The following is a 13,475-nucleotide window of genomic DNA, read 5'->3' on the forward strand; positions in this document are numbered from 1 at the left end:
TTCAGGTCAAGACAAAAATAAATCTTGAAGTAAACCGATGGTCACAATTATTGAAATTTCTGAGGGATGGATACTCGGAGCCCATCTACTGACAGAGGGTCAATGGCTGCAAGTTGCTGCTAGGCGCCACTGTATGCATGCCCACTGTCCTGCAGGTGTCTGTGGATGCTTCCTCTGACCTCATTCATTTGCACAGCCTCATAACACAGCAAGGTCATGATGACATTTGATAGGTTCATCTCCTTTGGGTGCCTGGCTGCCTGAATAAACCCATTGAGCCACTTGGTGATGCCAGCATATGCTCCTTCCACCTACTGAACCACCTTTCGTCTTGCCAATATCTCATAATTCCCCTCATTCCTCAGCACCTGGCTCGTGATACTGCTTCACAGGGACGTCGCTGTGCTCTGCACAGGATGGCTGGGCTGTCCTGTTCCCTGTACTCCCTGTATACCTCCAGTCTAGCCGTCAACTCACTGCTCTACCATGCTGGGTCTACGAGCCTCCTCCACTAGACTGGGTCCCTACCGAGGACAGCAGCTGCACCCCTCTCACCTCTGTCCTCCAGGTGCTGACCCCAGTGCCTGGCCCCCTGGGCTGAGCTTGGGTGCATGTTTGTTAAAGAATGCCTGCTGGGCGGCGACAGGCATTCTGCAGTGAATTAGCACGCACAGGTTTGATCCTAGCAGATGTCTGCTTAACATCATCCTTGGGTGTTAAAATAAAAACTTGCATAGCATTTGACATTTGCTTATTTCGAAGTGTGTTAGAAAAAATGGATTTTGGAATCTCAGCTCTCCTCCTCACTGTCCAGCCTTAGGCAAGTCATCCAACTGCTAGGCCTCAGTTAACAGGGGAATTGCCTGTTCGCAGAGTGGTGGTGTTAAGTAAATGAGGTAATGGCTAGGAAAAGTTTAGCACAATGCTTAATACATAGTCACCACATGACAAATGTAGCAAGTGTAATGACTGCTGCTGAAAATAGCTGCCCATTAATGACTGTGCTTCTCTTTTTATTCCATAGCCCCGTGGAGTGGCACCTCAGAAGTCACAGGTTTGAGAGCACATCACTCACTACACTGACCAGCTGGACACATGGCCTCACCTCCAGAGCTTGGCTCCTCGAATGCAGGGCAGGGCTGGGTTGTGCTAAAGTGAAAGGCTCTCCACTCAAAGACTTCCTGGTCCCAGTCTCTGCCCCACCACTTCCTGTGTGGCCCTGGGCAAGTCACTTAAACTCTCTGTGCCTAACTACTCAAAACAGTTCCTGGAACAGCAAGTGCTCAATAAATACTAGCTGGCTAATAAAAAGGCAGAATCAGGAAGTGTTTTTCCTCTTAGCTTGCACAGATCGTGATTCTTTCATTTTTCTCCTGTCTATCATTCCAGTATCATGTACATTCAGATACTTAAATTCTTTAACTTGATAAAGAATGGTCTTCTGTGGTTGTTTGTTTGCTTGTTGTACTATCCATAAAGCTTTACTAAGAGAGGAGAAAACAGAACAAGGTCCATTTATGCCCAAACATGGGATGGATGGATGGTTCTGTCCTGTTAATGCTGATCAGTATAACATGTGGCAGGTAGCACTCGTTTTGTAAGAGATTATAAGATCTTTAGACAACCAGACTGCATTCGGGTGTGGTGGCTCACTCCTGTAATCCCAGCACTTTGGAAGGTCGAGGTGGGAGGACCACTTGAGGTCAGGGGTTCAAGACCAGCCAGGGCAACATGGTGAAACCCTGCCTACTAAAAATATAAAAATTAGCTGGGCACGGTTATCCACCCTGACTCTTTCCGATTACCTCCTCCACCCTGACTCCTTCCAATTACCTACTCCACCCTGACTCATTTGGATTACCTACTCCACCCTGACTCATTCGGATTACCTACTCTGTCATAACCATTTTTTCCCACCAAAGCACTCACCCCTGTCACTCTCTTTAGCCAATAGGAATCGGTTTAGCCTGTGCAGTCTAACCCTAGCCAATAGGGGAAGGACACAGAAGCAGGGGCCACGTGCGTCAGGGTAAGAACCCCTTCCCCTCCCTGGTCCAAGTGTGCCTTCACCATTGCTCCATCTATAAGGGCGCACCCTTCTATAGAAGTAACTTGCCTTGCTGAGAATTAAAAAGAAAATTTTATATTCGAGTGCTTTTTCTTTTGCAGCACTGAAACTTTATTTATAACAATTCCCTGTCACTTCCCGAGGTCTCCCAGGAGTTACACCCCTTAGAACTAGAAAAGAAAACAAGGAAGGTTGCTCTTCGTCAGCTTCTGGAAGCATCCCCACTAGCCCGTCACTGCTGGAGGCGGAGGGACCTCGTGATGCCGAGCCGTCAGGGTGTGCGACTCCGGGTGAAGGCCGGCTGTGTTTGCCCGTTTCAGCTGTGCAGCGTGGACACACGTCAGAAGTAAAAGGTACCCGCAGGTGACAGGGTCAAAAGAGGACAAGGCTGTCCCAGCAGATAAAACTCCTGGAACCCTTGCTCATTCCAGGGGGCAGGGTTTTGCCTTTGGGTTAGAATCTTACACCCGCAGGCAGAAGGAGGCCTGGGCGGGTCTGAGAGGCTTTAAATTCCCTTTGTCATGGGTCATGGGTCTTTTAAATGCCTTTTCATGTGACTTGACTCACCAAAGCCACGGTTGTGCAGCTACTTTGAAGGGCGAGATCACCTGTTTTAGGATCTAGTCCACCCACCGCCAGTTACCTGGGAAGGTGATCACCATCTGGGAACTGATACGGATGACTCTGGACCTTCCAAAAGGGGACCCAAATTTGAGGCTGTGGCCTCCCGGCAGAGGTGGTCAGGAGGTCCTGCCCAACCCTACATTTTGACAGGCTCGAAGGCAGTGATATGAAGGGTTAGGACAGGGGCCACTCAAGGACACTCCCTTTCTGACATCTTAGAGATGAGTAACTAACTACTGGGACAAGTGAAGGAGTCAAAACCTGTTTGGAACTCAAAGAGTGAAAACTCCACTTAGATTGAAATGAGAAAAAGCAGCCCTGTCATTAATCAGGCGGGGAGGAGAGGCGCAGAGGAAGCCGGCTGCAGAGTTAGCAGAACAAACTGCTTCTCTCAAGGTCATGCAGTGGTTGGAAAAGCCACAGCGATGCTCTCTTTGGGGGATCAACAGCTTTCTTAGCGACGACACCGCAGACTTCCCTTGTATTTTCATTTGTGGGGTCGGGGGGGTGGCCCACACCCAATTGTTGCCTGGCCAAGTTGACAAACGTCAGGAAGCTGCCACCCTCCGTCTTTTCTCACTTCTCGGAGAGTCAGAAAGGCAGCCAGGCAGCGCCGGAGAGCTAGGTTCACTTGGTATAAACTTTTAACACATAGAATGAAAGCAGATGATCGCACATGGATGCGGCCAGGATTGCCCTCAGTTACCATAGCGGAGGCTCCTGAGAGGTCACCTTGCCTTCCCTGTGCTGCCGGCCAGGAGGGTCTGCAGGTGGTAGGAGTGTCCCCAGCCTGCTGATGGTGGGTTAATATATAGCAATGACAGCAAAATGAAAGTGCTGGCCCAGCACCCACAGCATCATCCTGAGGCCATCAGAATGACAGATGACTTCCCTCGGGGGAGCTCCTAGGCAAAGCAGGGAAGAAGAAGGAAGAAGGAAGAGAAGACGGAAAGCTTGTTTTGTTTTACAACTTGATAATCCAATGTGCAAAAAGTACTTTGTCCATAAGGAGGAGGAAATCCAAATTCAGGCCTCACCTAGCAGGTCGCCTGGCAGTCACACACCTGGAGACAGTTTCCAGTGCTGGCAGAAAAGCCTATCAGTCTGCTAGTGTCTGGGATTAGAATGGCATACACAGGAAAGCACACAAAACCAACAGCTCGCACACCTTTCAGGGCAGAGATTCAGAAACACCAGCCTCTAGTAGGTCTCATGTTATGACTCATGTGCCAAAGACTGCTCTGTTCCACTAGCTTGTCTTGTTAGGTTTTCAAACCTACCTGGTGACACCTTGGTCAATAAGCATATGAACAGACTCAAAATTGAGGCACCCTTGCCCAGAGGAGAGGCTAAAAAAGCACAAGTCCCCAACCCAGATGGACTGCCTTTTCGCCCCAAGGCTCTGGCTGGGTGGAATATCTGCTTCCTCTCAGGAAAGCAGAGTTGAGATCTCCCATTCTCCGTGGTCGTCAATTTTAGACAGGTTCCAGTAACTACATGACTTGCTCTGCACTTTCTCCGGCAACTCGGAGCTCCCAGTCCTCTTGCATGCACAGCCCTTGCTGCCACTGTTCCTGACTTGTCACCAGGCCCTGATCCCACCTTCCAGATAGGAGCAGACCAACTTCTGCCAGGCCGCCTCGTCACTGCCAAATCCCTTCTCGAGTAGCAAATCTGAAGTGACCTGGACATCCTGAAGTATGTTACAAATGTTTATTATTATGCCAGGGAGACACAGATATCACTTTCACCACTACACGCAGTAGTGTTGTAAGAGACAACATAGAGCTTACTCTCCTTTTGCGAACCTTCTACAAATACAGCGGCAAACACTCATCAAGTGTGAGGCGTGGTGGGGGTGGTGAAAAGGAAGTAAACAACTTCCCAAGAGGAAAATCAAAAATTCTAAACCCTTTATTAGAACACGATCAGAAGCCCGGTCAACTCTTCCATCCCCTTTACTTCAAATGTCGCTGAGTGTTTTGAAGTTACCTGTCCAAGTAACGAACCAATGGGAAGAAAGATCAAGACCCCCTTGCCAACGCCCCCACTCTTCCTCCTTCCATGGACACAAATTCCAATTTCCATCCTAAATGTGATGTACTTTAAGGAATTTCTAAAGCACTTTCAGACACAGCATCTCATTCTGCATTTTGAAGCGGCCATTGTAATTGGCCCTGTTATTTGGACCCAGAGAGTTTATGTGGCTCACCAAAGGCAATGGATGGAGCCTGTAGCAGGGGAGGCAGAATGTGTAATTTTGCAGGCTGGCACTCCAAATTCTCACTCCCTTCTTGCCACCATGTGGCCTTGCCCATTAAAGGAAGATGTGTAGCTGTGCATCCAACAGCCGTTTAAAACCATAAGCGTCATAGTCCAGGAATATTCAGTGGCAGGCTCCAGCTCATAAAGCCTGTTCACAGCAACACTGAATTTGGAAGCAAGGCACCGGGGCTGGGGGTGCGGGGTGGGGACGGTCAACACTGAATTTGGAAGCACAGCACCAGGGCTGGGGGCTGTAGAATGGGGCTAGTGCCCACTGTGTTTCATTTCACTGGCCCTTTCCAGGACAATTAGGTCATCGGCAATCCTTCCCACCCCCGCCTTTTTTTTTTTTTTTAACCCTGACATTAATAGATTCTCCTAATCTTTCTGTTTTGTTTTGAAATCCACAATGTCAGAAAGGAAAAAAAGCCAGTCTTGGCCACCTTTCCCTAGAGATTAAATGGCACATCCTGCTTAGTGGAAAGGCAATGAAATTCTACTCTTCACCCCTCTTCTTCTAACTTTCTTCCTTCTTTTTACCTTAAAGAAGCTGGCTCCATCCTCCCTTCCTCCTTCAGCATGCCAAGCCAGCCTGACTTGGCCTTTCCTTTCTACAAATCTAGGCAAAAATAAGACAAAGCAACCCTCTAAAAATCATCCATCGAGATTATATTACTTTGAACTTGTTATTCACGAGGTTGGTTGCTGCCAGTAGAATAAAATTCTCTGCTCGGTGTCTCGGTGTGTCCTGCTGTTACCCAGGCTGTCTTTACTGCTTGTTTTGTCTCTATTTGTCTTTTATATCAGCATGGCCTTTTGCATGAGAGCTTTACCACACCAGGGCTGGTAACCGCTTTGAACTTACTTGTTAACACACCAAGCTCTTAACAAATATTTAATGAGATAAGAGGCAAAGACATAGCTCTGCTAGACGAAAGCGAACACAGAGATGGAAGGGCTCCGTGTCTCAAGGAAACGTTTTTTTCTGCCTTTTCCTTAGAAAATCAGCTGCAAATGATGAATGCTCATGACTGTCTAAGCTCAGAGCGACTCATACGCCAGAAGACACAATTAAAGGCATGAACAGTTTCTGTCTTAAGTCACAGGAAAGCAGAGGAGAGTTACAGCACAGACGCTGCAGTCATCTCCTAGTGAAGCTGCTGAATTCGCCGCGAACTGTCTCCTCCTCTGGCTGATCAGTGGCCCAGCAAGGTTTCCTAAACACTCTTCTTACACGGCCTTGGTTACTGTGAAATAATTGACAGAGGAAGTCTGTCAATTATCTAGAGCAAGGAAAAGGAAGCAGGAAGAGAACCGCCCTGCTAGCACCTAGAGGGATACCAGAAACAGAGAATCCTGGCGAGGATTCTCTCAAACCTGGGGATAGTTTGCACGGGCTTATCACCATAATGTGCCCATGAGCCACCCAGGATCATCACCCTCACTTTCTACCGTATTCTCTTTTCCCAGCAGCCAGGTCTGCTCCTCTAGAGGGAGAAATCTTCCCTTCCCATTTCAGATTGTTTAAAAATGCTTCTACTATTGCTTGGCCCAAAGCCCTAGGAAGCCTTCCTCTGGGAACGTAGGCAACGGTCATTGCTGGGGTGCACCTGGATGGAAGTGCTTCCTCTGGGGAAGAAGGCACAGAGCATCACTGGGTATACCTGGATGGAGGTGCTTCTAGGTCCTTCAGTGAAATTAGACTGCCCACCCTTCATTGCACCCACATTGAGATGCCAGTTGTCTCAGATGGTTAATTCTTGAGTTTTATTTGGAGTTTGTTCTAAATAATTAATTTGTGATGGATACAAATCTGCCTTGCTTTCTGAATTTGTTGCCCATCTTAATTTCCACCAGAAACAGATATGCTAACGCATCCTGGGAAAAATATCTCCACAATCCTGCCATAAACTTAGCATGTCTTTACCATCAATCAAAAGAAAAATATGGTACTCTCGTGGACTCTGATTCCAAATCCTGTTTCTTATTTCTTAATTCCAAACGAGAAATGCAATTCTTAACCATCCACTTGAAATTTGGGTAGGGGTTATGGCAGTACAAACATACAGGATTTCACATTGCAAACTAACAGATTTTGAAATCTCCATAGGTGCATGCGAGTCACATAAATGCAGGTTTCAATGAAAAGCGTAATCAGTATTGCTTTGTTAAGTTTAAATTCTGCTTAGAGACCAACTGCTAGAGGGTAAAAAGACATTTAAAATTATAAACATCTTTTAAATCTCAGTCGACTATCTCCTTTCCCTTGATTACAAAAGCTCATCTCTCTTCAAACAGCTACAGTTCCTGTCCAAATCATCTCCTACTGTCTCTGCGCTGTTTGGACAAGTTTTTCCTTTTTATATACCACCGTAGAAGCGTACATACTAGGAGGCCATTGTTAAGTGACGTCTATGACAAGGAAAAGTACACTGCATCGTATTGGATTGAATTGGTGGTTGTACCCAACGGGCCACAGACAAATAGACTAAAGTTGCTGTTTTACAATGATAACTCAATCTTAGGATCTTATGAAGACTTTCAAGACATATTTCTGTAAAGCATTATAATACAAGACATGGAAGGTCTTGCACTCAAACTATATCTGAAATAGTATCAGGCATATCTGTAAGTTCTGAGCTGGTGAAAAAAGTCATAAATAAGGATATGTCTATGACTTTTTTTCCTTACAAGTTAGTATTCTGAAGTTTAACAACTAAGACTGGATCAGTGGTAATCCACTTGGATAATTATACATAGCTTGAATTGTTTTGATTCAAATTCAAATTTGATCATTTTATTTAAATGGTATCAAAAATATATCAATAATTTTGGACTCTTGGCATAATCTTAGATAGATGATATTTAATAGCCAAATTTTTAAAAAGCTCATATTTTGAAATATATTCACACCTACATATATCATCATTAATATCACACTGCATTCTCTACTTTTGAGAATAGGTATAGGCTTAAGGCTAATCAATACCAACAGCAAAATGCATTTCTCGATGTCCCAATATACTCATTCATCTTTTCAATTGTTGAAACTCAGGCCAGTCAAATTAGTCATGTTTGAAATGGCCTAGCATAATCAAACATACAGACACATACACACACACAACTGAGTGTACTTAAAAGTGGAGAAATAGGAGTAGGGTTGTGAATTGTATCAATGTCAATTTTCTGGTTGGAATATGCTATTTCAGTTGTGCAAGGTGCTACCATAGGGAGAAACTGGTCAAGGAGTATACAGGATTTCTCAGTATTATTTGTTACAGCTTCATGTGAATCCATTATCTTAAAATAAAAAGCTGAAGAAAAAAGGCAAGGAAGAAAACAATATAGTACACTGCCACTCGTTTTTTAAAAAATATATATATGTATATGTATCTATCTATATAGACATACACACAGAAAGATGCACATGCATTTACAAGTATAAGAGCTGTATGTATGCTATTCCTATAAGGATAACTAAGAAAGCATTAATACTGATTGGTTCTGAGGATAACTAAAGAAACTAATAGAATGCGTATTTACTTTTCGTCATATACCTGTCTGTGGCTGTTGAATTTTGAGCTACTGGCATTATTCATTCAAAAAATAATTTTGGGGGATTGAGAACAAAATAGCCATTTCAAACCTAAAACAAACAAAAGCAAAACAAAAAAACAGCTCAGCACACAATGAAAGCCTAGTGAATCCATATCAAGAGCCATAATTCTGATACACACATCCACAATAAAGACGAAAATATAGAATCTTAAGTATCTTACGGCTTGAGATGCAATAGGACAGTCTGCAGTTGATCTTCCGGAAAAGCTGCTTGTTAATTGGCCAGAGGAGGAGAGTGAAGAGCTGAACGGTGTTGATGATTAGCCCCGAGGCAATGAAGACGTAGCAGAAGACCAGGTGGCACAGGAACTGAGACTTCAGCAGTCCCGCGAGGTCCATGATGTGTGGACGCTCTTATTCAGAAATAAATCAATACCCACAGTCAAAGATTTCCAGAAGGAAGAAAGATCCAGGACTCAGGAAGGCGTCTAAAACACAAACAAATAGGAAATGTTAGCAAAAACACAATGTGCTTTTAGAGTCAGAAAAAAAAGTGCTCTGAAAAGAAAAATATACACTTGAGGTTAAACTCATTGTGCGTTAGTTGATTTATCTTTATTTTGCCAACACTGATGTAGTGCTTACTTCCTGTCGAGCATAGTCTAAGCCCTTTAACAATAATCCTTCCTTTCATTCTCCCAATATCCTCTGAGGTTGGTACTTTGATTACAGATGAGGAAATTGAGGCCTGGAAGGTGGAGCCACTCGGCCAGGGTTCACCGCTTCCCAGCTGGGCAGTAGCTGAGCCAGCCACGGGGCCCTGGGTCCCACTTGAGTGATGGCTGCCCACAGGACAGGCCACAAATCCGGCTTCCCCTCCTGCTGCCATCGCGGCCTGAGCCCCATTCTCTCACCCCCAGCCCCATGCCATCTCCCTTCTCTCATTCACCTCCTCCAGATCCCCACTCACCCCTCACTTCCAGCAGGACTGCCCTGAAGTCAAGCCTGCCCTGGACAAGGACGAGGACACACCCAGAGTGGGTGCCACCCCTCAAGCACCCAGGACTAGGGAGGCATTTACTTGAAAACCACCACTGTTTCTCCAGCACATGAGGGCCATCATTGGCACAGGGTGGGAGCTTAATTTTAAAAAATATTTGTAGAATGATTTAGCGAAGGTAGACAAGGGCTCAATTTTGAGGATATCAGTAAATACAAATAACTATGAAGGTACAAAAACTACCCCCACCACACCCTGGTCACACACACACAGACACACACACACACAGACACACACACACACCACACACACACACAGACACACACACACACACCACACACACACACACCACACACACACACAGACACACACCCACAGACACACACACACACACCCCACACACACACACAGACACACACACACACACACAGACACACACACACACAGACACACACACACCACACACACACACACAGACACACACACACACCACACACACACACAGACACACACACAGACACACACACACACCACACACACACAGACACACACACACACCACACACACACACACCACACACACACAGACACACACCCACAGACACACACACACACACACACACACACACACACACACACACACACACACACACACACACAGACACACACACACACAGACACACACACACCACACACACACACACAGACACACACACACACCACACACACACACACAGACACACACACACACAGACACACACACACACACATCCTTAAGCGTTCTGAAATCAGAAAGAAACTCAACACACACACACAGTTAGACTCACAAGTCCTCTAATCAGTCTCCAGCTCAAAACAGAATAATGAAATGACTTTACAGTTTGGGAAATAAACGGTTTCCTTTGAGGAAAAGGGCAGGAGTTTCAAATACTCTGATGAAAAGGAAAGCTAAGAGCAGTGGACTCGCTTGTCCTGGAAGCAGAAGAGCCTTGCAGACAACCCCAGGAAGACGTCTAATGTTACAACTTTCTAATAATAATAGTGGAGAGGCCCTAAAATGGTTACAATCTTTATTAATAATGAACAATCTGTATACAGATGGTCCTCGACTTACACTTCCACTGAAAATTCCCAGCTTTACGATGGTGTAAAAGCAATATCCATTCAGAGAAATTTTAATTCAAGGTCATACAACTCTTCTGTTTTTCACTTTCAGTACAGTATTCAGTAAATTACAGGGGCTATTCAGCACTTTATTATAAATTAGGCTTTGTGTAAGATGATTTGGCCTAACCGTAGGCTGACGTACATGTGCTGAGCATATTTAAGGCAAGCTAGGCTAGACAATGATGTTTGACAGGTGATGCAATGCCTTTTTGACCTACAATATTTTCAATTTGCAATGGATTTATCGGGATGTAATCCCATCATAAATTGAGGGGCTTCTGTAAGAGTTTCACACATATGATCTCATTTTAAGGCTCCTATGAATCCCACAAGATGAGTATTCTTATCATCCCATTTTTCAGAATAAGAAACTGAGGCAATGGTGAGGTTGGGCAACTGCCTACACTTGCCACAATCGGTAGCTGATCTTGGGGGTCAGTTTTAACTCTGAGCTCTTTCTCCTGCACGTGTCAGGAGTATTTTGGGCTCAGAACTCCCTTTTGCAGAGCAGCCCAGAAATTACCCCAAGGGCAGAAGACAGCACAGCTTTTAGTGCAGTCACTCCTGGGCCATGCAGGTTGGCTCTGAGGACGGTTTCAGGCATACGGAGATCACAGGGAGGCATGTTTGCATTTACTGGAACTATCTGGAAGGCAGGCTGCATTCCTGCAAGATTCCTATACATTTCTGATAGAAAGGAAATGGGAAGAAGCTTTTGGCCTGAGTTCTCTGAAATCATCTTTACTCCACTGAGACATCCCATTCTCTAGGCCCCGGAAGCTCCACTCTCTGGCACAAATCCAGGCCCTGCAGGGTCTGAATCATCACATCTCTGGCCTTCGCAGACAGCACTTCCACAGACATTTCCAGGCTGGAAAGCTCCGTACTGAGTTTCAACACTCCCAGGCTCCCACTGAGGAACAGGCGTTAAGCTGGCAGCCCCCGCTCAGTGCACTTGACTTTGGGAGCCACGTAAATAGGAGGGGTTTACATGGGTTTGCAGTTTGGCAGCAGTAACAGTTTGATGTTGAATATTCATGCAATTTGCCCATTTTCCCCCGGATTAGCCACTAATGGCGTCAAGACAATCTGGTCAGGCCAAGCTCCAGTTTTCACTAGGTTTCTGGGGCCTAGCGTTTGTAAATTACTTGACAAATCCTTTGTTTTGCCAATTCTACACTATGAAAAGGAAGCCAGCTGACATCGGAAATGCAGGGGATTAAACACTGCCTTCCTCAGTGTCCAGTTTAATATTAGGGCATTAGGAAGAAAAATAAAGAATTCTTTTTTTCCTTGTAAGATTTCAGGGTAAATTGAAATTTTACCATATGCCCTCCGGTAAAACCCTCACTAGTAATGCATGAACCAGAGTCTCACATGGCAACTGGTGAAGAGGAACCCAAGCAGAGGAGCCTAAAGAGAAATCAGACAAGGCTTGGTGTGTTTGGGGTCTTAAGTTGCAGCTCCACTTCTGTCCTCAAGGCCCGTTTCCTGGCCTGGTGTGTGGTGGTTGCATGTGGGCTTGAGAGCTCCATTGCCCGAGTTTGCGGCTCTGCTCTCTCTCTTCTTGGTTGTGTATTGGAACCCTGTTTTGGGCACATTAACTATTCTGCACCTCAGTTTTTCTATCAGTAAAAAGGGACAACAGAGCCTGGCCGGGCGCAGTGGCTCACACCTGTAATCCCAGCACTTTGGGAGGCCGAGGCGGGCAGATCACGAGGTCAGGAGATCGAGACCATCCTGGCTAACATGGTGAAACCCCGTCTCTACTAAAAATACAAAAAAAATTAGCCGGGCTTGGTGGCGGGCGCCTGTAGTGCCAGCTACTCGGGAGGCTGAGGCAGGAGAATGGCCTGAACCCGGGAGGCGGAGCTTGCAGTGAGCTGAGATCCGGCCACTGCACTCCAGCCTGGGTGACAGAGCGAGACTCCGTCTCAAAATAAAAATAAAAATAAAAAATAAAAAAAAAAAGGACAACAGAGTCTAATCAAAATCCCAGGGAGGCTATTGCTTTTTGATTTTGTGAAACTTACGCAGATTCTCAAATTTATATGCAAACGCCAAAACAAGAATTAGTCAAGGTGTCCTCTGAAGAAGAACCAGAAGTGTTGTGAGGTGTTAAATAATTTAACTGACTTTAGAATGAGGGCTGAGTATTAAAAGAAACACGGCTGAATTATGTCGGGGCGTGTCTGGAGGACAAACGTGTGACATAGGTCTTAAGTTCATTCCAGATAGACGTTTTGAGGACCCATCTGGATTAGTCCATTCTCCCACTGCTATAAAGAAATACCTGAGACTGGACAATTTGTAAAGAAAAGAGGTTTCATTGGCTTATGGTTCTGCAGGCTGTACAGGAAGCACAGCAGCTTCTGCTTCTGGGGAGGCCTCAGGAAGCGTTTACTCATGGTGGAAGGCAAAGGGGGAGTGGACATCTTACATGGCAGGAGGAAGAGCGAGACAGAGAGATGGGGGAGGTGCCACACACTTTTAAACACCCAGATCTCAAGAGAACTCACTCATTATACAGTACCAAGGCGGGGCGATGCTAAACCATTCGTGAGAACTCCACCCCCGTGATCCAATCACCTCCCACCAGGTCCCACCTCCAGCACTGGGGATTACAAATTCAGCGTGAGATTTGGGCAGGGACACAGATACAAACCATACCAGCGTCTTTCCCATCCTGAATAAAACAGCACTTTCTCTTCTAATGTGGCAATTAGCCAATTTCATGTCATGCTGAAGAAAGATGGTATAAATATCTGGCCAGCGATGAAAATAGCTGGAGAGA

General features: G+C 45.6%; 1 protein-coding gene across 1 annotated transcript in view; it reads right to left on the reverse strand.

Moving 5' to 3' along the window:
- Positions 1–13,475, reverse strand: part of AGPAT4 (1-acylglycerol-3-phosphate O-acyltransferase 4) — a 139,107-nt gene that overhangs the window by 85,756 nt on the left and 39,876 nt on the right. Inside the window, exon 2 of the mRNA XM_050786835.1 lies at positions 8,737–9,003. Coding sequence (XP_050642792.1) covers positions 8,737–8,914 — 178 coding nt within the window. The 5' untranslated portion in view covers positions 8,915–9,003. The remainder of the gene's footprint in view (positions 1–8,736; positions 9,004–13,475) is intronic.

The sequence above is a fragment of the Macaca thibetana genome, chromosome 4 (assembly GCF_024542745.1).
Source record: "Macaca thibetana thibetana isolate TM-01 chromosome 4, ASM2454274v1, whole genome shotgun sequence".
In the NCBI taxonomy this organism is placed as follows: domain Eukaryota; kingdom Metazoa; phylum Chordata; class Mammalia; order Primates; family Cercopithecidae; genus Macaca; species Macaca thibetana.